The sequence below is a fragment of a genome, unplaced genomic scaffold (genome assembly GCF_019419815.1).
Source record: "Pyrus x bretschneideri cultivar Hongxiangsu unplaced genomic scaffold, Pyrus_bretschneideri_v1 Contig74, whole genome shotgun sequence".
NCBI classification, from domain to species: domain Eukaryota; kingdom Viridiplantae; phylum Streptophyta; class Magnoliopsida; order Rosales; family Rosaceae; genus Pyrus; species Pyrus x bretschneideri.
In genome coordinates, this window is record NW_025999814.1 from 1321105 (window position 1) to 1346532 (window position 25428).

The 25428-nt window shown below is 37.0% G+C and overlaps 3 protein-coding genes and 2 pseudogenes across 4 annotated transcripts; 3 read left to right on the top strand and 2 right to left on the bottom strand.

Annotated features, from left to right (window-relative positions):
• The first annotated feature begins 2264 nt into the window (after positions 1–2264).
• LOC103961460 (F-box protein At1g67340) lies at positions 2265–4085 on the top strand. Its single transcript, XM_009374006.3, has 3 exons — positions 2265–2604; positions 2736–2898; positions 3024–4085. Exons 1-3 carry the CDS (start codon positions 2339–2341, stop codon positions 3789–3791), a joined length of 1197 nt encoding a protein of 398 aa, XP_009372281.1. The 5' UTR covers positions 2265–2338; the 3' UTR covers positions 3792–4085.
• A 3823-nt stretch (positions 4086–7908) lies between these two features.
• LOC103929938 lies at positions 7909–9128 on the top strand (annotated as a pseudogene).
• Positions 9129–13935: 4807 nt separating this feature from the next.
• On the top strand, positions 13936–15692 carry LOC103929937. 2 transcript variants are annotated; one of them, XM_009339199.2, is made up of 3 exons: positions 13936–14042; positions 14391–14697; positions 15429–15692. In XM_009339199.2, exon 2 carries the CDS (start codon positions 14401–14403, stop codon positions 14686–14688), a length of 288 nt encoding a protein of 95 aa, XP_009337474.1. In that variant the 5' UTR covers positions 13936–14042; positions 14391–14400; the 3' UTR covers positions 14689–14697; positions 15429–15692. The 2 variants fall into 2 exon arrangements, with proteins under 2 accessions (XP_009337474.1, XP_018498691.1); XM_018643175.2 differs by having other exon boundaries at positions 13938–14042; positions 14376–14697.
• A 582-nt stretch (positions 15693–16274) lies between these two features.
• Positions 16275–18113, bottom strand: LOC103961463 (REF/SRPP-like protein At1g67360). The gene is made up of 3 exons (XM_048574770.1): positions 17956–18113; positions 17598–17834; positions 16275–16981 (listed from the first exon to the last, which is right to left on the bottom strand). Exons 1-3 carry the CDS (start codon positions 17968–17970, stop codon positions 16520–16522), a joined length of 714 nt encoding a protein of 237 aa, XP_048430727.1. The 5' UTR covers positions 17971–18113; the 3' UTR covers positions 16275–16519.
• A 1366-nt stretch (positions 18114–19479) lies between these two features.
• On the bottom strand, positions 19480–24806 carry LOC103961464 (annotated as a pseudogene).
• Positions 24807–25428: the final 622 nt, after the last annotated feature.

The window sequence follows — 25428 nt, forward strand, 5'->3', positions numbered from 1 at the left end:
TTCTAAGATTGTCATACCTTTTTAATTTTTTTTTTTTTTTTTTAAGATTTAAAATCGATAGGAGTGGTTTCTAATATTGTCCATCATCAATCATTTTGATCATTTTGTAAAACATCTCAGTTAAATTGAAAAAACCACCAGTTCAAGTGAAGGGGTTGCTTTGACAAAAAACCCCTCAATTTAACGGAAATTTTCATGAAATAACCAAAATGATTGACTGTAGACAATTTCAGGGCCCACATCTTTCGATTTTAAATCTTATAGACCATAAATAAGGAGTTATGTTAATCTCATGATCATTTTGGATAAAAAAAACCTTTGATTTTTTCTGATTTTTTGTGTGCAAAAACGAGGGCAACTTGTATAAACCTATTCAAATCGTCTTGGTCAATCAATGCAGTGTAAATTAAAATTTAAACATGGTATTATATTATTAGACAAAAACTTTACGCATCCGTTCTGTTTTTTTTATATAAGTAAGTTTTTAATTCACGAGTAAAAATAAATGTGAAATTGTTGTGCGTGCACGGTGAAAGTGCGAAAACATGGGCATTGACTTGACTTGAGAATAGCAGCAGTGTCATTATGGATATGGCTGTGCACGGAGGAATGGGGATCGTGTCTCCGATTTTTGCCGTGGCAATTTAGTTTTGTTGCAGTTTTACGGCGCCGTTGCTGTTTCCGTAGGTTGTCGGGGGACTGTTGGGGCTAGCTTGTGATTGAAGTCTTCAATTTACAACTTGACCCAAGAAAACTTATTTGAGAAGAGGGGAATAACTTTGTATGTACAGATAAACGCTCATAATCATTAAAAGTACGATATTTATCTTCTCGATCATTGAGGTTAACAGAGACCATAAATGTGTAAGTTGTAACCTAATTATTGAGTTTTGTACTTCAATTAAAACGGAAGATTTCATTTTTTTGGGCATTAAAATGTATTGAGATCTCAATCTCGTAACATTAATATCATGTATTTTTTTTTTTTTGTTAATGCATTGAAATGTTTAAGATGCTATTAGCTTAGGTTGAACTTGGAAGATCTTTGTGTACACGAATTCGGCTTGAAGTCTTTCTCTAGCTTCATCATATAATGGTACTACAGTTTTGGATATAGAAATTGGCATCACCTAATTCTTCGTTTAGTAAAGTAGAACTTGTATTATGCTAGTATGGACTAGTAAAAGTAAAAAGATACGTTGTAAGCACTAGCTAGTTTAATACGTTGTTAACTACTTGCTTATAGGTGCATTCTATAATTTCATTCTATTATCAGATTTGTTAGTTTTCATTCAAATATCATATTTTTTGAAACTCAACCAAATCCAACATAATTATCATATAATCCAGAAATCTTAAAATGATAAAAATACGCTTGAAAATTGCATGTGAAATATGTATACTAAAATTCCTAGAAGTGTGAATTTGGCTTTTCTTTTCTACTGCATCGCTTTTGGGTAATCGGATCAATACCATTTGCCAAAAAAACCACCATAAGATGTATAAACAAGCAAAATTTTGCACCATGTCAGCAACAATGTGCAAAATTTCAAGAATCCAGATTAGATGATTAGATGGCTTTAATGGATCTTCCAAACAAAAGAAGAGTAACTGAACCTGTGCTAGTGCTGATTCATTCGTTTGACCTTCATTTGGCTGATTTTGCCACCTGAGTTTGTTGAAACGACCACGTTTATCTCCCCACTCTCTCACCCAACGCGTCCCCGTAACGCTCCCAGAAACAAAGGGGCGCGGTTGTGTCGGGGTGAAAGAGCAAATCCCACGCGCGAGTTCAGTGTTTTTAACCGTGGGTGAAATTTGGAAAGACAGAAGATTAACCCAAGATTAGGTGTTTTTACCGGTAACAGAAGTAACTGCCTCCGTAACGACTCGGAAGATAAATATGTATTTGTAGGAGTGAAATAAAATTACAGCCAACAAACAGTTAAAATAGAGATAAGAGGGAAGAAGGGTCTCTCTCACCTCCTTCACCCTTCTCTCTCTATCTCTCTCCTCTAATTGGGTTCGGGTCGGGTTTAAATACTTGAATTTGTCGGGTTTTAGTAGAGGAGAGGGAGTGAAAAGCCAAAACGAACCGACGAGGGACAGACGAACGGATCTGGGTCAACTCCGTTTGACCGTAAATACGATAAACTCCAGGGGCGAGAAGTTGTAAAAAGGTCGTTATGTTTATTAAATGTGTAATTTAGGAGTCGCTTGAAAATATATATACTTATTTGTTGGAGAGCATTCGGCTGTGTGTTTCTTTCTCCTCGCCTTTCCCTCTCTTTGTATATAAGACCCTCACTCGGCTTTTTATTCATTTCTAAGAGAAAATATGAGGACCAGGGGCGGCGTTTGTTATCCGAGAGTTGGAGGCAGCGGCGGCGGAGATGTGTGTTGTCAGAGGAAGAGGAAGAAGGAATTCCCCGGAGGAGAGCGGACGGTCTGCCGGAAAAGGAATAGATTCTCGCCGGAGACGACGACGAGCTCGTCGGCTCCCGATTCGTTCGATGCTTTGCCTGACGACCTCCTCATTCTTATCCTCTCGAAACTCAGCGCCACCGCTAACACGCCCGCCGATTTCATCAACGTCTTGATAACGTACGGTCTACTTTGTATAAATTTTAATTCGATTAATTTGTATAAGCTTGGAGGTTAATATCGGTTAGTTAGAGAAACGTGGTGGGAGTGTGTTTTGAATTAACGGAACTGACGATTTGATTGGATGACAGATGCAAGCGGTTGAACGGCTTATCTCTCCATTCTCTAGTACTCTCCAGGGCTAATCCCAAGGCGTTTATCCTCAAGGCCAAGAACTGGTCCGAGTCGGCTCACCGATTCCTCAAGCTCTGCGCCGACGCCGGCAACACCGAGGCCTGCTACACTCTCGGCATGGTCAGTTCACTCCGTAACCCTCCAAATTCTCATTCAATTTCATTTAATTACTTGTTTAATCGCCTTTTATGAACATTTCGCGGCATTATTATTTATTAATTATTTTTGTTCATTTATCTCTGCAGATTCGCTTCTATTGTTTGCAAAACAGAGGAAGCGGAGCCTCGCTCATGGCCAAGGCGGCGATTGGCTCTCACGCGCCGGCCCTCTATTCGCTCGCCGTCATTCAATTCAACGGCAGCGGAGGCTCCAAAAACGACAAGGACCTCCGGGCCGGAGTGGCGCTATGCGCGCGTGCCGCGTTTCTCGGCCACATCGACGCGCTGCGAGAGCTCGGGCACTGTCTCCAGGACGGTTACGGAGTTCGTCAGAACATAACGGAAGGGCGACGGTTTCTCGTGCAGGCCAACGCACGTGAACTCGCGGCGGTTTTGTCCTCTGCGGCAGTTTCGGGAGTCCCCATGCGCCAGTTACTGACGTGGACTCCACTCCCTCATCCGCACCCTCATCCTCATCCGCAGCTGCGGCACCTGACCGGGTCGGGCTGCCCCTTGCTCAGTGACTTCGGGTGCAACGTTCCGGCCCCGGAGGTGCATCCGGCGAACGGGTTTTTGGGAGAGTGGTTCGCTGCTCGGAACGGTTCGCCCGGACCGGGTTTGAGGCTTTGCTCGCACGTGGGGTGCGGGAGGCCTGAGACTAGGAGGCACGAGTTTCGTCGGTGTTCGGTGTGTGGGGCCGTCAACTACTGCTCCCGCGCCTGCCAGGCACTTGATTGGAAGCTGCGCCACAAGGCGGAGTGTACCGCCGTTGAGCGGTGGGTTGATGAGGAAGGTGAGGGTGCTGACGGTGACGGAGCTGTCAATGGTGGCGATGACGTTATGGCTGAGAGTTAAAGATTAGAACGTGACGGTAACGGCAGGAAAATGTGAATTGAAGACGGGAACGGAAAGGGCAAAAAAGGGAAACGGGCCGTTTTTGTGGAAATATATATGTTAAGATAATCATGGCCGTTGGAAATTTTGTTCACCCTTTGTTACACAGAGGGGGATCTCTCGAAGGAAGTATTTTCTTTTCTGTTTTTTTTTTCCTTTTTGGTTCTTTTTTTGTACTATAGAGCAACTTTAGCCTTAATTTCGGTAAAGCAAATTTCCAAACTCATGAAAATTCAAATGTTCTTTCCTCTCTTATTCTTTTCTCCATACGTTTTTTCTTTTTTCGCTCTAAAATTCAAATGTTTCGGTTTCGGATGCAAGGTGGCGGCCACAATCGAGACCAACTGGGCCACAATCGAAACCAACTGACCTAAATTACGTATGCTCCAGACGTTATTCTTATTGTTCTTTTTTCTAAATAACAATACACAACTGTCTTTTAGGTAGGTGTTGGATTGGCCACTCTGTATATTTTACGAAAGAAAAATAATTTATACTAAATTTATCTAGATTAGGGAAATGTACATTCAAATTTGGATGCATATTTTCAAGTCAACTTGACTAAACTCTTATCAACGAAATCGAACTTGTCATGCCAAATAATACCATTTGATAGTTTTATGGGCTGAGAAAATGGCTTGACTTTAGGGTAAAGTTAAGATGTTCCTTATCTTGGATGTGTAATAAAGGAAATTAGATTCGAAATTCGAATTTACAGCTCAGAAGGGTAGAAATACTTTTTATGCAAATATGAGTGCATGCAGAAGAAAGAAAGAGCACAAGCAATGAAGCGATGAGCAAGTTGTGAGGCAGACACCAAAAGGATGTGTTAATTATCGCACTTGCTTTTAGGTGGTCAAAAGGGATCAGAACACGCATTTAGTTATTGACCAAGAACAATAAGAACCAAGAGTTAAAAACTAAGAAAATAAATTCATAAAAGCTATTAGAATTAAAAAAAAAAATCATTAGAATTACGATGTTGTGATATTTCTCTGTATTTATAAGAGGAGATGTTTTATGTTTGATATTCTGAATTAACTTAAATTATTTTACTTAGGCGATCTTAAGCCAACAAAGCTCCCTACTTTGCGAAGGTCGGTGGGAAACTCGAACCCGTGACCTTCGTCACAAAACAACAATATTTTCGTTGCGTCAAAGCTCACCCCAAATTATTTTACCATATAGTGGAAATATCGTTATACAAAAAACTTAATTAAAAAAAAAAAAAAACTAAAAGGGGAATTGAAAGTAGTGGGAGTGGGCAAAAAAGATGTGCAATTTGCAAGTGGTGGGCATTGTTGTTTTAGGGATTAGTCGTTTATGTTCACAAAACCAAATCAAGTGGAGAAAAAAAGAAAAGAAAATCAAAACAGCATCTCTCCTGGTGGGAGAGCACTTTTATTTATTTTATATATATACATATATATTGCCTATTTTCTTTTAGGCTAGAAATTAAAATGATTGTTGGTGATTGCATGCCCAAAAACAACATATGATGTTGAGCTATGGTGGTCCAGGCCCAGAACATTAAAACACATTAATTGAGATCTGATGGGCGTGAAATTATTGCTCTCCATTTACTCTTTACAAAACCCAACTCCAGGCCCATTCTAACCACAGTAGAAAATTCTAACGGCCTCAAGCCTGTAGTTGTAGAACCGTGAGACATGAGGAAGAAGATGAATTGTTCTCGTGAAGAAGTTAAGTTGAAAGACGTCGTGTCTAATTTTCTCCTAACGTTTTGTTTGTTTAGTCGTTGTGGTTTAGTGAAACTCAAGAATGAGGTTCTAAAACAACCTAATCAAGTACTCCTTGCAGCCCTATTCTTTGCCCTCCTTTTTTCTGTCTACAATTCAAATCAGATTTCTTTGTATTTTGTTCCTATAATTTCAAAATTTTTACTGGTTACCTCCCACTTAGTTGTGTTATACACTTCTTTTGATTCTCTCTATTAAATTTAATGGTTCTTACAGTTTTGTGAAAGATTTATTCAATACGTCATGTTATGAGTTCAAAATTTCCTCAATACGTATATAAAAGACCCTCTTTTAGAAAGAATTCCGACTCCATCTATAAGTAACGAGTTTGATACCTAAGGATCATGGTACTTGAGGTACAAGTAATTTACAAAACACGTTGAAAACCAGAGGGCATAGAGATGACCCAGTTTGTTGCTTTCCTAAGTGTGAGCAAAACCCACGGAATTCATGGTTTCCATCTCTGAATTTTGGTCTACAAAACCAAGTACAAAATGATGATGACGACGACAAATCACTGCACAAAACCAGACCGTAAATCTGAATATTTTGCATCTTTATTTGGAAAATCCACATAAATACAAACAAATTAAGAAAAAAGACAAAGGTTTAGCAACTTAACTTCTATCTCTATGTACATGTCAGATTGTGAAAATACTTTTGTGTCAAATGGATCATGCGTAAAACGTCACCATGTTTGTTGTTTGCATTTTTGCTTTCTCTTCTGTGTTTTTTTATTTATTTATTTTTATTAATTAATTAATATTTTGGTTGGAGTTAAATCTGTATTTGCATTTTTTAGTAATATGAAACAAAGTTTAGTGATGCTAGTGGGATTTTTTTTTAAATACTGGGAACATGGTTCGATGCGCCTAAATGTTATAATATAAGTGGTTGAATATTAAAAAAAAAATAATATTTAACTACTTGTATTATGACACTTAATGTACCAACCGTGTTTTCGGTACATTGAAAATTTTCTCCATGCAGGGGCCTAAAGTTTCTTCAAAAGATGGTGCACATTCATTGCCCTTCTGCCTACTCCAACTCCTTTTGAGTTTTGACTGCCTAAACAAGGAAACCGCAGAAGAAGATTAAGTGCTTTTGTATTGTATAGAAGTAGGCAGCTAGCAGATAACTTCTGGGTATACACTAGAGAAGCTTAGCTCAAATTCTTCTAGTGCTTAGTTGAATTGGGAATGGCCAGCTGTATTTCACAACCCAACAGACCCTACATTCTAATACTTTTCAAAATACAACAAAATAAAGTTGTTTGTGTGGTAAGCATCAAAACTTCAACTTTGGTTATGTTTTGATTGAACGAAAGACCTATCAATCATTGAATATATGGAAAAATCCCCTGGCAATCACTCAATATATGAAGAAAAAAACTACCTTACTGATGGAGTTTGGAGTTCAGTTGACGAAGAACGTTCATCTTACACTAAGAAATCCTGAATTTGATTTCTCCTCTTTCAATGTTGTATGTATTAAAAAAAAAAAAAAAAAATCATATTACACAACATATGTGTTATCCTATTAGTCTACTAGTGTTTGATTGATAGCTTCAGTGGTAGACCACTTTACCATTGATGGAATGAATACGACAATCATTCTCCCTCCTTTGTACTTGTAAAAAAGTAGTTTGAGATCAACGCTTTTATTAAACAATTGAAATGGGCTTGTGAAATTATGACTGTCTTTTGTTTTGTCCCCTCTGACTGTGAATTCGATTTTGACACATGTAACGTTTTTTAAAATGTGTTGAAGAGTGCAGTTTCGCTCATCATCCTTAAGTTGTAGTAATACTTATCACTCCATCAATTACTATTAGAAGCAGTTAAGTCTCAAAGTTTGTGTAGCACATAGATTAAAACAAACTCATTCAACAATAATCAATAAAGTGGCGAGCAATAATATTTCTTATGTTGATTTGCCACTTTGAGCAAATTAGTATGTTGATTCATCACTCAAAAAAATCATGAATTCGAAATTTGGGATAAGCACTTGAAATGGGTCCATACGCTTGTTTAAAGTGTTTGGCCCAATTGAAGTTGTAGGCTTCAAATCTTGTACAAGTCCAAAATCATCATAATTGGGCCTTAATTAGATAATAAATAGAAGTTGATAAGGCTTGGTCCAAACAAAATACTTTTAATCCGCTGCTTTGCCAGTTCGACCCCAAAAATCGTTTGCCATACACTCTGAGCTGAGCGGGAAAGCTCGAATCAACGAACAGGTAAGCTTCCCAATCGATTCTCCTCTTCAAATCTGTTGATATATTTGTTTAATTTTCTATATGATTCGGATTAATCGTTTGCCATTACTTTAAACATAATTACTTGAGCCTGAAGGATTACATTTTGAACACGCAGGAGTCTTATGAATGTGCCTGTAGACGAAGGTCTGCTCCTATCGATGCTTCTGAAGGTGATGAATGCGAAGAAGACGTTGGAGCTCGGTGTCTTCACTGGTTATTCTCTTCTCACTATTGCTCTTGCACTGCTCGCTGATAGCAAAGTATGTAATACTCGTTTATTAATATTATTCATGTGTTTTTTTTTTTTTTAATTTTCTTTGAAATAGTTAGATTTTCATCCTTTTACGTGTAGTAGCTAGCTAGATTAATATTTCAAATTTCAGATAACAGAAATTAATGTAGATAAAGAAGCCTATGAGGTTGGACTGCCATTTATTCAGAAGGCTGGGGTGGAACATAAGATTAACTTCTGCCAGTCAAATGCCTTCACGGTCCTAGATGATCTCACTACCAAAGTAAGTTAATGTTGGTGATTTAAGTTGGAGAAAGTAGGTTAGGCCATTATAATTTATAACACGGGGTGGCCTGTGTGCATTGGAAATTGTACTTGTGCCGTTGTGCTTGGAAGGAACCCATATACAGTGGAGCTCTTTCCTTCGGTAGAGTGCATGACTGTTAAGCTGGTCAAGCTGGCCCACCTAAGTTTGTCTCTAGATTTCGAGTAACAAATTGGTAAATATGAATAGTATTTGTCTTTAAAACAAAGAGAAGGCTACACAGTTATGGAGAATGTTATCTGCACATTCAAATTAGCATGATAATCCTCTTCTATGAGTGTTTAATAATATAATGTTGATCCTGAGTAAATAATAAATAATGGTGAATTTGGGATGTAATATATCATCACGATACTTAGCTTAAGTAATAAGTAGTAGTAGTTAATACTATATTATTTGATTTGGAGAATTAAACGTGCAATCAATTAAGCAGGGGGAGGAAGAAGGGAGCTTCGATTTTGCATTTGTAAATGCCGGCAAGAACTTACATGGAGTGTCACAAGCAGCTGATGAAGCTTGTGAAGGTTGGAGGAGTCAAAGCTTATGATAACACATTGTGGTTTGGTACAGGGGCGGAGCCTAAGGAGAATGTGCAAGAATTTGCAGGAAAGGCAGAAAACAGTTGCTGGAACTCAACAGCTTTCTCGCTGCGGATGACCGCGTTGAGCTAGCTGTTGTTTCCACCGGAGATGGACTCACCCTCTGCAGGCGTCTTTGTTAGCTTACTGAGCAAGAAACAACTCTCATTTTGAAGTTGTCTAATAAATAATTAAAATAGTTTTATCTGTGGTAATTAAAATGGTTATGAACATTATCTTGGTTGCCTTCTTAATGAACTTCATTTAATCTTGGGAGATTTTCTATTCCAAATTTAAAACATAAAATTAATGTGGGTTTTATTTTATTTTGATTTTAAGAAAGTTTTTGTTTTTATTTTTTTGGAAACAAGGAATTCTGTATTAATTAAATTTGGGAAATGCTTGTAATTTGCTACCGGCCACCTATTGGGGATGCGCCCGACTAACCTAATGGTTTATGGTGTACTTAATGTGACGTAGCATTTGAGCTTTGCTTCTGCCCTGTTTTTTAAATGATCATTTTCTCCTAGCATAGCCAAAATGAACATCATCTTGAAAAATACCTCCTTTGTTAAAATTAACAGAGACACCTGTTTTTGAATTTTCTTTGTAGCACGTGATCAATGAGACACTCAAATGAAATTATATTTCATCACTCAGTACTACGGTCTGGTAGTATTCCTCTTCACTTGCAAGTGAGAGGTTTTAAATTCGAATTTAGTGGGTGGCGAATTCGATACCAAATTAGGCCGCCCATTGTATGGCTTTGCTGAACTCCTCCTCACCTTAGTGTAAAAATATCAATGTACTAATATAAAAAAATTGATGTCATATTTCTAATAATACGGTAATATCTCTTCAGAATAAGTAAGAGTTATATAAAACATGTTTACTATTATCGTGGTGTCCTGAACCACTAATACAAAGTTATGTGTAAAACTCTTAACATGACCTTGTAAAAATAGCTTGTGACGTCACAATAGTTGTGGACATGTTTCATCTAAGTTCTTTCCTAGAATATATATCTTAAAGTGCTATTTTGTAGGGTAAAGTTAAGATGTTCCTTATCTTGGATGTGAAATAAAGGAAATTAGATTCGAAATTCGAATTTACAGCTCAGAAGTGTAGAAATACTTTTTATGCAAAATGAGTGCATGCAGAAGAAAGAAAGAGCACAAGCAATGAAACAACGAGCAAGTTGTGATGCAGACACCAAAAGGATGTGTTAATGATCACACTTGCTTTTAGGTGTCAAATTTTTTTTTTTGGGGGGGGGGGGGCGGGGAGGGGGATTCTCTACCCTTCCATACCCTCGTATTTGAATAGTGTCAATATCTTATATTGATTTTTTTATAGAGATAATAAGACAAAAAACAATATGTGAGAGGAAGGGATGGAAGAGGATGAAATAGGAGGATAGAGAATCCTCCTCCGATCAAAAGGGGTCAGAACACACATTTAAATTTGAACGTAGCACTTTGGGATCTTTTACACTTTTGATCTCCAACCGATATATCAAATTTTAAACATAAAATAATAATTCATATGTATTTTTTTTGCATTGGGAATGAAAAAAAACAAAAGGATAATGATTTAAACCATTAAAAAAATAATAAAAAGCATTTAATAATTAAATAAAAAAATCTGAAGGTGGTGTCAAATTTGGCAGGGGAGAGATGTCAATTCATGTCATGCCACATCAGATTTGGCTTCTCGGTTGAAAAACATTAATGCAGTCTTTTGTTACCGTTATTGCTGATTTGGACATTTTGACATCTCCTTTGGAGATGCTCTAAGAAAATAAATTCACAAAAGCTATTAGATTAAAAAAAAAAAATCAATAGAATTATAATATTGTGATATTTCTCTGTATTTACAAGGAAAGAGGTTTTAGGTTTGATATTTTGAATTAACTTAAATTTTGGTCTACAAAACAAGTACAAAATGATGACGACGACGACGAATCACTGCACAAAATCAGATCTTAAATTTGAATATTTTGCATCCTAATTTGGAAAATCCAAATAAATGCAAATAAATTAAGAAAAAAGACAAAGGTTTTGCAACTTAACTTCTATCTCTATGTAAATGTCAGATTGTGAAAATACTTTTGTCACAAATGGATCATGCATAAAACGTCACCATGTTTATTGTTTGCATTTTTGTTTTCTCTTCTGTTTTTTTATATTAATTAATTAATATTTTGGTTGGAGTTAAATCTGTCTTTGTTTTTTTTTAGTAATATGAAACAAAGTTTAGTGATGCAGTGGGAGATTTTTCAACATACGGGGAACATAGTTCGGTACATCAAGTGTTTAGGGGGGGAGGGAGATTCTCTACCCTTCTATACCCTCGTATTTGAACGGTGTCAATATCTTATATTGATGTTTTTTATAGAGATAATAAGACAAAAAACAATATGTGAGAGGAAGGGATGGATGGGGATGAAATAGGAGGATAGAGAATCCTCCTCCGGTCAAAAGGGGTCAGAAAACACATTTAAATTTGAACGTAGCACTTTGGGATCTTTTAAACTTTTGATCTCCAACCGATATATCAAATTTTAAACATAAAATAAAAATTCATATGTATTTTTTTTGCATTGGGAATGAAAAGAAACAAAAGGATAATGATTTAAACCATTAAAAAAATAATAAAAAGCATTTAATAATTAATTAAAAAATCTGAAGGTGGTGTCAAATTTGGCAGGGGGAGAGATGTCAATTCATATCATGCCACATCATATTTGGCTTCTCGGTTGAAAAATATTAATGCAATCTTTTGTTACCGTTATTGCTGATTTGGATATTTTGACATCTCCTTTGGAGATGCTCTAAGAAAATAAATTCACAAAAGCTATTAGATTAAAATAAAAAAAAATCAATAGAATTATAATATTGTGATATTTCTCTGTATTTACAAGGAAAGAGGTTTTAGGTTTGATATTTTGAATTAACTTAAATTTTGGTCTACAAAACAAGTACAAAATGATGACGACGACGACGAATCACTGCACAAAATCAGATCTTAAATTTGAATATTTTGCATCCTAATTTGGAAAATCCAAATAAATGCAAATAAATTAAGAAAAAAGACAAAGGTTTTGCAACTTAACTTCTATCTCTATGTAAATGTCAGATTGTGAAAATACTTTTGTCTCAAATGGATCATGCATAAAACGTCACCATGTTTATTGTTTGCATTTTTGTTTTCTCTTCTGTTTTTTTTATATTAATTAATTAATATTTTGGTTGGAGTTAAATCTGTCTTTGTTTTTTTTTAGTAATATGAAACAAAGTTTAATGATGCAGTGGGAGATTTTTCAACATACGGGGAACATAGTTCGGTACATCAAGTGTTATAATACAAATTATTGAATGCTTTAAAAAAAAAAAATTTTAACTACTTGTACTATGATACTTAGACCTGGTTTGGTACTGAGGTGATTCTGAAAAAAGCTGCTATCAAAAAAAGCTGGGAGCTGTTTTTGTGTTTGGTAAACACTCAGCTTCAGCTTTTTTTCACAGTTTTGGATGAAAAAAAGCCAAAAACAAGAAGCTGCAAAACCTAGCTTTGAAAAACCGGCTTTTTTTCACATCTGTTTTACATAAAAGTTTACCAAACACTCTAATACTGCTTTTTTTTTTTTTTTCAAAGCACTTTTACAAAAAAGTTTACCAAACACTCTGCTGCTTTATTTCACAGCTGCTTATTCTCACAGCACAGCAGAAGCAACTTTTTTTCAAAGCACAGCAATACCAAACCAGCCCTTAATGTACCAGTTATGTTTTCGCACATTCAAAATTTTCTCCATGCAGGGGGCTAAAGTTTCTTCAAAAGACAGTGCGCATTCAATGCCTTGCTACTCCAACTCATTCTTTTGAGTTTTGACTGCCCAAACAAGCAAACCGCAGAAGCAGTTTTTGAAGGCTGTGTTGTTGGCTAAATAAGTGCTTTTGTATTGTATAGCAGTAGGCAGCTATCAGATAATTTCTGGGTATACACTTGAGAAGCTCAGCAAAAATTCTTCTAGTGCTTAGTTGAATTGGGAATGGCCAGCTGTATTTCACAACCCAACAAATACTACATTCTAACTACTTTTCAAAATACAACAAAATAAAGTTGTTTGTGTGGTAAGCACCAAAACTTCAACTTTGGTTATGTTTTGATTGAATGAAAGACCTATCAATCACTGAATATGTGGAAAAAGGATATGTCAATTACTCAATATGTGGAAAAACTAACTCACTAATAGAGTTTGGAGTTCAATTGATAAAGAGCGTTCCTCTTACACTAAGAAATCCTAAATTCGATTTCTCCTCTTTCAACGTTGTGTGTATTAAAAAAAAAATCATATTACACAACATATGTGATATCCTATTAGTCTTACGAGTGTTTGATTGATAGCTTTAGTGGTAGACCACTTTACCACTGATAGAAAGAATACGACTATCATTCTCCCTCCTTTGTACTTGTAAAAAAGTAGTTTGAGATCAATACTTTCAATAAACACTTGAAATGGGTTTGTGAAATTATGACTGTCTTTCGTTTTGTCCCCTCTGACTGTGAATTCGATTTTGACACATATTGTTTTAAGATGTGTTGATGAGTGCATTTTTGCTCATCATTCTTAAGTGGTGATAATGCTCACCACTCTATCAATTACCGTTAGAAGCAGTTAAGTCTCAAAATTTGTGTAGCAGATAGATTAAAACAAACTCATTCAACAATAATCAATAAAGTGGCGAGCAATAATATTTCTTATGTTGATTTGCCACTTTGAGCAAATTAGTACGTTGATTGATCACTCAAAAAAATCATGAATTCGAAATTTGGGATAAGCACTTGAAATGGGTCCATACGCTTGTTTAAAGTGTTTGGCCCAATTGAAGCCAAGTCCAAAATCATCAAAATTGGGCCTTAATTAGATAATAAATAGAAGTTGATAAGGCCTGATCCAAACAAAATACTTTTAATCCGCTGCTTTGCCAGTTCGACCCCAAAAGTCGTTTGCCACACACCGTGAGCTGAGCAGGAAAGCTCGAATCAACGAACAGGTAAGCTTCCCAATCGATTCTCCTCTTCAAATTTGTTGATATTTTTGTTTAATTTTCTATATGATTCAGACTAATCGCTGCTTAGGTCGTTTAATGAATCAATTTCTTCCCACATCTAAAATTCCCATTCCGCGACTATCCGATCAGTTTGGTTGCCGAGAAAATGCTAGAAAGGAAACGAAAATCTTAAAATTCTCAGTGTATCTGAACGTAAATTTCCCCTATTGAATGCCAATCGAATAATATATAGTAGCTGAATCGTGTTTTGTATGAATATTTTGGATTTGTATAAGCTAGGGTTTGTGGAACTCTAAACAGAGATGAGATTTTTAGGTTAACGTTGTTCAAGGACTGAGAGATGGCGTTTATAATGGAGTTTGCTGAGAATTTGGTATTGAGGCTAATGGAGGACCCTAAGGAGAGGGATAGGAAGTTCAGGGAGCACGTGTATGCGGTGAAGGACCGGTGCCAAAAGACCAAGGACATGTGGGCGCTACCCCTCCGTCCCTACGGATTTTGGACCTTTGAGCGCCACAATTCACAGCTCCGTTGGGATGCTCAGATTAGCCAGGTTGAAGGCCGGAGGGATCCCTATGATGATCTCCTCGAACACAGCAATGATCTCGTCACCCCCAAAACTAAATGAGTGCATAAGGTATGCTTTTTCAGTTTTAAAGGCATTCTGTGTTTCTATTGCATTGTTTGGAATGTGTGGATGTTCTGCATTTGCTTTCAGTGGCCTCCAAGAGAATGGAAGCCAAATACGTCTTCATGCTAATTGCTCCAACGCATGCACCCAGGAGAGTGTGTATTGGCTTTAGCAGTAGCTTTGTGCTATATGTGTGGGTCATTGCTACAAGTTTCATGTTAATTAGTCTAAATATTTCCGGTGAGAATCTTTCAATAAACTCATTGTTTGTATTGGCATGGGACATTGCTGGTCTTGCATGTCTTTTGATTTCTATGACCCTTCTCTTTTAGGTAAGCCCTAGTTCTGTTGGATTGAATCTTTTCATAGGTTAGGCACCAACATTTCATCTGTTTATGCAAATTCATGGTTTTATCTTTACGCTTATCTGCTTGTCACTTTTTGGTACGTGAGAGAAACAGTCAGTAAGTATTTTGTATTTGAACTATCCACTACGTACATTTTATAGACGAGAGCAAAGGATTACATCCGCCTTAGATTTTGGCGAAGGGCATCATCGAAGTTCAAATATGTCCTTTCGAGTTGAAACTAGAAGTGCTATCTTTTACGTTGGATTCTATTGCGGGATAAGCTCACCGTAATTGTGTTTTTTGGGCTTCCGCAACCTTTAAGAATAGTGCTTAAGATCTCGGGTTGACGAGTTGAATGATATTTGATGCTCTCTTTCCTTGTTGCAGGTCAAGCCATCTGCATAATTCAAGTTGAGGCTTCTGTTGCAGTTGGGAATTTGGTGGTCGTAAAACGTTGTTCGGTTTTAATGTTTATTCAAGATTGGTCTCTGTTTGAATAAGAGTCCCATGTATCTTCGGTGTTGCGGAACAAAACATTTAATGTGTTAGTTCTACAAGTTTTCTATTATCGTACAATCTTTGGTTTCCATTTGCTTTAGTTTGGGATTATGCAGACAACACGAAATAAAAGTTCGAATTAGTTTTTTTGTTGAGTTTTGATACCTTAATCTCTGTAAACTAAAAACGTTACTTTCATAAAGAAAGTGCTATTCACACTTATTTTTATCTTTCACACATCATCGTTAATTTTTTGTTGTTAATTTTCAATTTATTTGATTCGATGATCGAAAATTAAAAAGATTGAGACATAAAAATGAGTGTGAATACAGCTAACTCCTTTTGTAATTAAATAGTTTGGACTTGAATCCGGTGTAAGACTCTTTTTCCATTATGATCCCCTTCCCTCCCTTCCTCTCACACTTTTCTTTTTATCTTTTTCTCCATATAAAATTTTCAAAACAAGACAGTTGACGCAGCTTAATTATAACCGTTTAAATAAAAGGAAAGATAACAGGAGAGGAAATAGAAAGAGAGAATCCTACTCCCTTGTATCCATGGGAGTAGGAACTTAAACGAAAACGGTAGCAATGCATGCTGTCGAAATAGTAATCCAACAGGACTTGCTCGCCCCTTACATATTTGTGAAGATGTAAGAAGCAAAGCAACATCGCCGAATAAACTTCGAGTTCCGAGTTCCGACAGATAGTAACCCATCCAACGGAGGCCTCAATATCCATCAGAACCAGACATTTCCTTTCAACCAGAATCGGCACCAAAATCAGTCGGTATCTAAACAATCGCACGCCAAGAGAAGGGTAAACGACCTTTAACAAACTGAGACACAAGTTGAAAGGGTCTAGAAGTAAATTTACAGAAGTCGCTAGCTAAGCTAAGTAGCTATCCACATATCTTCAGTTCATCCACAACCCGCCAACCCTAAACACAAAACTCAAAACAAATCTGATTCTTCCGATTCTTCAATCAGAATCGGAAGAATCAGATTCAGATTTGTGCTCGACGTGTGCAGCTGCATCTTCTTTCTTCTCCACCTCTCCCTTTTTAACGGCATTGGATATCTCATCGATCGGAACAAGGGGTAGATAGCGGAAGATGGCATAGCCTTTGCGGGTCATGTGCTTTACGGTGTGGTTGTATTTGTCAGACCAGCGAGCAGCGGTTGGTGCAGCCTTCTGTGCCACTGTGTGGATGGAAGGGTACTTGTTGAGTCCGACCCACAGCTTCACAGATTGGTTCAAGACAAAGTTCTTGTACTCAGTAGCTGCATAGTGAATAGCTGAGCGTGGACCGCCAGTATGAGCCTCCCTTACAAATTTCTGTCCCTTCTCCGCTGCTTTCTGGATCAAACAATGCGCTTGGCTCGCAACCTGCTTAGCCACAGGTGGAGCATGCTTATCGAACTTGTCTGTAGCTTCGTCTACCTGTTGAAAATGTGATTAGTTCTTCAAGAATGTTGTACTGTACAAATCTTTGCTCATACATGATACATATCAACATCTAATAAATCTCAATCAACGTTGATCATATATGTAAGCATGCACAGAGCATCATAAAACCGCAGAACATATAAACTAAAACTCACTAAATACGTAGCTCAAAAATCAAGTTAGCAAATACACAAAAGTAAACTAGTTGGATCAGAAGCATCAGTTATCCATGAAGATGTCGAAATCGCAGTTCACCGATGATCCTTCACTCTTATTACAATGGGACTTTTCGGCATCAGGATACAATCCCAGACACAAAATACAACAACTACACAAGTAAAAACCCCCCTTCACAATTCATAAGCAAACCAACCGATCAAGCACAACCTCATACAATTTCTACCATCTGTTCACAAAGGACACCAAAAAAAACCATAATTTAGCACTTCACTATTCCTTCGACAATCCGAACCAATCTTACATTTCGACCTTGTAATTTTGCATAATCTAATTAAACATGCATAACAACCACACATCTTTCTCATTTCAAAAATTAACAGTTTCAGTTTGTTTCTTTCTTTCGAGTCAGGAAAAGAAGAGAAGAGAATACCTTGGTGTCGAGAAAAGCGAGGACATCGTCAGGAACGCCCTTGAACTTCCGGTAAACAGGACCGACGACGGCGGTGACAGCGCCCTCCACAGTCCCGACAGTTGATCTGAGCGGCCCAGAGTTCTGCTTAGCGTAATCGTACAGACTCGAAACGAACACCAGCGTCTGAATCGCCGCCACCCTCAGAAACCGTAGATGCTTCAGTTCCTTCTCCTTGCTGTTGATCTCTACCCCATCCTGCACACACAAAAAATCAAGAAAATCAGATAGTTGGCAAAGATCTACGCAAACAAAACGCAAAAACAAATCCAAAATATATAGATAAAACGACAATTCAGATGATCGGAAATTCAATTACATCAACGGTTGCCATTGTTTGCAGATTGTTTTTCTGGTTTTTGAGGCTCCGGGAAGTCGCGACTGAAAGAGCAAATTGTGTTGGGAGGTCGGAAAATAGAGAAATGGTTTTATTTATAGCGGCAGGAGTTACGAGAGGAGTCTGGTGCGTTCGTACGATGGACGGTGGATGTCGGATCTGTTTTGTAGTGAGTGGGGCCCAAAGTAGGTCGACTAGGGTGCCAAAACAAGGAGAAGGAACGTTAAAGTCCTCAATTAAAATTTCATTCAACGGTTCATTTGTTTTAAACTTTTAAAAGTTATCATAATTTTAAATCGTTGGATAAAATTTTAAAGACCAAGATCATCTGATCTGATGGCCTCCGGATCTCTTCTCCTAAAAAGGGAGGTTTATGGAAGTTTCGGGAAACGAGCTTGACATAAGGAGTCTCGTGGCGGGTACCCGGTAGCTTTGCCTCCATCATGATCGAGTGTGAGGCTGAAATGTATTCTGTGGGCCTTGTCATTACATCGTACGTGGGTCCCACTAAGAAACCACTCGTTCTAAGTCTAAAACTAAACGGACGCATTTTAGGGGAGAGATCTAAGAAACGTTAAAGTCCTCAATTAATTTATTATACAGCGCAATGTAAAGAAGTTTCTTTTTATAATAAAATGATATTATTATTTCAACTTACACTTGAGTTAGAATTCGAGACATAATAAGTTAAAGAAGATTTTTTTTTTTTGAACAAACGAAATTATTTATACTAAAGAAGAGGGGGAGGGGAAAGACTTAATCTCACAATTGGTTAGTAATAATGTGATTCAAAGTAAGAATCGAACCTAAAACCTCACACTTACAAATGAAGATGAATATCACTAGATTATACTGCTAAGTGGCTATTTATTATTATAAATTTGATAGTTTTCTTAATACTAATTACATTGCTATTTATCATTATAAATTTGATATTTACCTTCATTTATAATTGATAAGTTTTAATTTAATTCTAGTAAATGGCGAGTTTGTGATTTTGACATAAAAGAATTGATGATTGAATTATTACTTAAAAAAAGTATTAATTAATATTTTATATTCTTATTAATGACATATTCTTTAATTTATAAATTTAATATTCCGTATCATTATCCTAAATACTAAATAGCAAAAGTGATTTTGACATGAACTTGCAAGTTGCAAGATAAGAAGTCATCTGTTGTTGTAATTATATACTTCTGTTGATAGTAATCCACTAAGTACGATTGATTTTGAATAATCTGTGGGCTGCCCCGTCACCAAAGCATTAATTCTTTTAAAACGTAATCGTCAAATCTGTTGGCTTATGTCATTGCTTTCAAAGGATGAGATAATCATAAAAATTGTCTTTCATGAAGAACTTTCTTCAAAACTTCTTTTTTATGTGTGTTTTAATAAGTGTGGTGTTGTTCACACATAATTTTTTACCTTTAACATATTTTTATTAATTTTTATTCATTAATTTTCTTCAATTCATTTGATTAGTCGGTCGAAAATTAAAAAACGTTTGAGAAGTAAATAGAGTGTGTATAGCACCACCCTTGAATAAAACATTTTTCCAAACTAGTTTAGAACTTACTATCTGTGCAGTCAAATGATCAACCACTAAACCTGTATTCAGCACCAAAACGCACGGCAGCATTGCGTGTGCTATTTACAATGGGCAAAACCATCCCCAGTTTACCACATTATACTCCTAAGTAATCACCGTAAAGACTTAGATAATAAATTTCCGCAAGTATAGGAAAATCGAGTCCGGCAGACGGACAGGAAATGCTGGAAATTTTCAGACGGCTTGAGACTTTTGGCGCTTCAAGTACTGAAGAATTGGCTCCTTCACCTATACAAAAGTTAAAAAGTCCCAAAGTGCAACATATTAAGGACCATAGCACTTTTTTACTAGCGTTTTGCTGGTCACAAAAACTACAGATTTCGAATCATACGCACCGTGCTTGTTTTCCTCGACCGCTTGTCTTGGCTTGACCTTCCACTGCAAATCACTCTGTCCCCATCGTCACAGTAATCAGTGTTGCCATTTGCTCTGCCGTTATCATTTCCCGGCACGAAGCTCTCCCTTGAAGTAACTGGCTGCAGAATATCCAAACAAAATTTAAACTTAGTGTAAACAGTTAAGTTGGAGGAAGAGAAAAAATGACATGAAGTGAAGGGGTGGAGGATCTAAATTAATCGATGCACCTGAGCCCTGCTTGTGGGAGTGTTTGGATGCTCCTTTGTCTTTGAAGTAGTCTGCTCACTCCTTATTGGACTGTAATGAGGTCCGTTCGATTTTATTCTCATTCGTGTGAGATCTGATCTGATGGAGTGGAGGACGCCGCATGTGGATGTGTCCCTGATGTTGCTTCCTGTTAACAAAAGCAGTTCTTAGGCCTTAAAAATGCTTATTAAGAAAGTAACTAGAGACTTGAATTCATTTTAATGTACTGAAAGCACTTGAGGCTTTTACCCCTTGTATGGAAATCCAGATGATTGGACTTGTTATTGTTATTTGGTTCAGTGTTGTCCACATCCTGTGCATTGTAAGAAATCCAAGCAAATATGTAATAGAAGAGAAAAAAACTATGGAAATACTAAATTGATAAAAGATACCATTGCATCATTGTTCAGAGCTTTCTTCACTTCAGCCAGCTTTTTCTCGGTGATCTCAGAACGGATAACACGCTTCCCTGGTTTAGAAAACAAATGAAAATGGTAAGTTAGATATAACTTGATCATGCATAAGTACCTAAATACAAGGATTTTAAACTGGATTAATCGCACACACCTAGCCTTCGGTTGTCTTTGGCTTCAAGAAAACCCTCTCGTGCCATTTTATCAATGAACTTGCGCACAGTAGTCTGATTCACCTCTCCACCGAGCTTGTTCTGAAGCTTTGTAGACTGCCACATACTGCATTGGAAGAGCATGATAAAGTAACCTGAGATAGACAATAGAGTCAGGTTAAATAAAATGTGACAACTGAAACAGTCTTATGAATTAGAAGTAAATTTTCAAAAGTACAGTACTTGGGGATATTAAGAGATTTGAGGACTCTACAGAGAATAGAAAGTTTCGAGACAGGAAACACAATCACCTTCATGTACATGAGATCGTTAACCATTAGAGTTTTGTCAGCAACTGGTACTTGACCATCCATTTCTTCTTTCACCACAGTGAACTCATAATCAGACTTCTGCATCGAGGAGAAAGAGTTTGACTCAAAAGCAATAAAATATGGCCTCAGAATTGAAACACAAAGGAGAAAACATAAAGCAAACCTTCGGCCTGTTGAAAGTGTAAGTGTCCCCTGCAGATTTCGATAGAAGACCTTCTATGACAAGCTTGTCCATAATCTCTGTGATCCAGCCAAATAGGGTTGGAAAGTAGCAAATCTTGTTACCAAGTCTCACAAAATAAGTTAAACAAAACCAGCAGCTCTAAGGGCATTCTTCAGTTTACCTTCAATCAAAACCTGCAGCATATAAAAAGGGAGAGATGGAGTAAAAAAGTACACTACAATATGCCAACAGAGCAAGGTTTCAACACAGTTTTTTCAGCAGTGACTTGAGAAGTTGAATTACTTACCACTGAGATGTCTGGGAAATTTGAGAGAACATCAGTAAGTTCAACAGTGTCAGGGTGGAGGCTACTGATCCAGTCTTTTATCCGAGCCAGTTGTTGTTCGTCTTGCACTGAATCCTGAGTATTATCTACACATCATAGAAAAAATCATTAGTTGAACTGTGCGGGAAAATCACAAAGGAAACTCGAAAATTAAAAGAAAAGGTAGTTTAGAACTAAAGCCAAGAAATAGCTGTCATTCAGCACGGTTTTTAAGTTCAAACTAGTTTGTATCACTCTCACTGTGGTATCGAAATTGGTCTGCTAACTTAGTAAAGTGTAATTGCTTTATTACCTTCATCAACCATGCTGTTATCTTCCTGCGGTGCGCTGTTATCTTTCTGTAGTTGTTGCTTATCTGTCAAGAAAACCATTGTTTCTTTAGCTAACAAGTAACAACGCAGGCCAACAGATAATCAGGTGGGAATTACAATACAAAGCCAAACCATACAACAGATTCAGAACCCTCACCTACTGGAGCAACTATATAACGATCATTTTGTGATTGGTTAAGCTGAAAGTAGTATCAAAACATATCATGTTTCATGTGTAAACTATTTTCTAAAGAAAATACTGACATTAATTAACACCATTAAGCTCATTGGAAGCTCTATATCCAAAGAAGATATAAAATATCACCTCACTGTCAGAATCAGATTCCGAATAATCATCCCCTTGCATAGAATCAGCTCCTAAGCTCACTTCATCATCTTGAATATCGTCATTTTCGTCCTCACAAGGATCAAGGATGCTCTTTACCTGTACACGTAATGAGAGAAACAAAGTTAAATCTGGAACGCAAATCATGAATTTGAATATCACACATTCAAAAAACATTCTCAATCCCCTACCTTCAGCGCTAATACAAGATGCTTGCTGTTTACATTCCCAACCTCCATTCTCAAAGGATTCTTGGCCCATGCATTACGAGCTTCTTCCTCAGAGCAGCTCCTGAAGAATGGAGGCTCATACTCCGCTGGCTGCAATGTGAAATAACTGTGTCATCTTGTGGCAAACAAAGCATATTTGACAAAACGAGAAAGAAAGTAATCAAACAACACATGAAACTGAACCACTAGAAAGCAATTAAAAATGGTGTACCGTCACATCATCATAATACAGGAGCTTCATCAGTATTGTTCGCTGAAACAGAGAGATTCAAACATCTTTAAGTACCATACCAACACAGAAAAACTCTTCCAGGACATTGTAGAATGCATTAAAATTTGCAGGTAGCTCATCAGAAACTAAGGCGAATTATAGGTTTACCTCTTCAGGCATTTTATCAAGAGTTCTCATCAATTGAACCAATGTGCGAACCATTTTGCAAGCAGAACTCCTGGAAATTAACATAGTTGCACCAATTCACAAATTTGCCAAACAGGATGGGAATACAATCTGGAACGAGTTTCGATCAAAGTTACCTCATCTGGTTGGGAGTAATTTCTGCTGTGGAGTTGCACTTGAATGTTCCACCCCCTTTCTTGTTCCCAGATCGACTTATATTCATTGAAACCTCCTGGCTTTCAGAATTTGAGTAACTAAAAGAAACTGAAGGTGAAGGTCAATAAGAACAAGTCAACTCTCTAAAACTGAGGAATTAGAACAAGTCAATTCTCCAAAACTGAGGCAAAATCAAAATTAGACTAAAAAATTCACACTCCAAAATCAACCAGCATTGAACCTAATCAAATTTAGAAAAGTGATTTAGATGACTAATTTCGTGAATGGCTTACAAGTGTATTCCTCAATCATTGGTCCTTCAACTGCTTCGCACACGCAGAATAAAAGTGTTTTCAGGTATTTCTTCTGCAATGCATCGTATACACCTGAAAATAACATAGAATTTTTAGCCAAACAAGGAATTGAAACCGAAACCTCATTCAAAAATTTCAAATTAATGATCGACGAGTACAACGATCTATACCTTTCTCCATCCAATCAATAAGCCTGCGAGACTCGGCATCCATTGGCATTAGTTTTTATATCTTCATCTCTGTCGAAGATTTCAAAATTTCAACAAAATCACAAACCGACTTTTGAACTAAACTACAAGAAATTGTGATCATTAAACAAATTTACCTAAAGCAGGAACAGACTTATCGTTGAAGTACTTCTCCGGAAAGAGGCCTCTGATGTAACTGATATTGAATATAGCAATACGAAGCAGGTTCCTCGTCTGATCTCAGGTCAAACGAAATTCAATGCTCAGAATCACTTCATACAAGTATCGAGAACTTCGTCGTCACAATCGTATAATAATTACGATCTATGAATTTAACGCGTTTCTTCAATCAAACTTAATCATGCTAAGACATAACACTACTAATATTCAAATACTAATCGTCAATTACTCGCCAAAAACTCGTATGATCTATATTTTGAAAATGCACAACTCTTCCATCATAAATATTTCAGAGTTTTGCAATATATCACATCAAATTTCACCGAGAGAGAAAGCCAAAGAGATTCAATCGAAGGTGAGAAAAAAATTTGAATGAAATGAAAACCGATCAGATTTAGTAAACGAAAAGTATCAACTCTGAAATTCAAAAGAATCACTAACAACTACTTCAAATTATCGCTGAGATTGTTGTTAATAGATGAGCGATCGTTGATTACCAGAAGAAGCGAGTCCTGCTCGGTGATCTCCGCTTCCTTCACCTTCTGTGCGACGACCTGAGGAAAACGAAGAAGTTGCAGTGAGATTCAGAGAGATTCAACAATCGGTACTAGCAGATTGACGAAGATCGTCGAGTATAAAGGAATTGCTCAGATAGCTGAGAAGCTCACCATTGTTGCAATTTTCTCAGAGAGAAAAATGACAGTCGGAATTTAGAGAGAGAGAGGTAGCGAATGAGAGCTCTGGGTTTTCTTATGAAGAGCTTGCTAGCTGGACGAAAATTTGAATTGTTACAAATGGCGGGAGGCGGTGAAATATGAAAGTTACTTGAGAGTTGAGACGGTTCACGAATTGCAGAGCATGCGGAACGCGTCGAGTTGAGATAGAGAGTCAGTTGCTGTACACGTGTCCCAAAACGGAAATCGAAAAGTTTGTTACGGTTTGTTACGGCCTCGGTTTTTTATTCCGGGAGCGGTGCACGGAGGCCGTGCCTGTATTAGTCGCTAATCACTTAGTGATTAATCAGTTGCAATTTGATAATCAGCGCGCCAACTCCAACGGTAACACCTGATTAGCTGGCAGTTAATTAGACATCAGTTCTCTATGCTCGTCTTGATTTAACTACTCCAAGAATTATGGGTAGGTTCGTGTGTGACCCAAGGCTGCCTAAATTACTCATGTATAAATCACTTTCGAGGTTGCTCGAAAACGCCTTCGTTTTCTTTTTGCTTCTTAACTACTTTTATGTGTGTGAAATTGTAAACAAGCGTGAACCGAAATTAAAACATTATCGTAACTACTTTTGAAGTTACCTTTAAATTAATTTTGTCGAACAACTTTCTAACCAAGCAACTTAGCATACTATAAAAATTTTGAAGGGGCAGAAGCTGTACCACATAATCAACCCCCAACAGGCATTTAATTTCCTTTTTTGTCAAATGAGAGAGTACGTAAATTCATAACTTCTTTCAACATTTTAACTCAGATGATAAAATCACAAAATTCTAAAAACCCAACTTTTTAGTGTCAAATTAAACTTATTATATGGTAATTACTATAGTTTTTTCTTCTTTTGCTATAACATTTCAAATAATGCAAATGAAGTTCTTCCTTCACTCATTGTAGATTTTTAGTAAATAGAGATCACTTTCTTTGTGGGCGTGAATCACACAATCGGAGGTCGGGTATGACCTTATGAGACGCAGGTGACCACA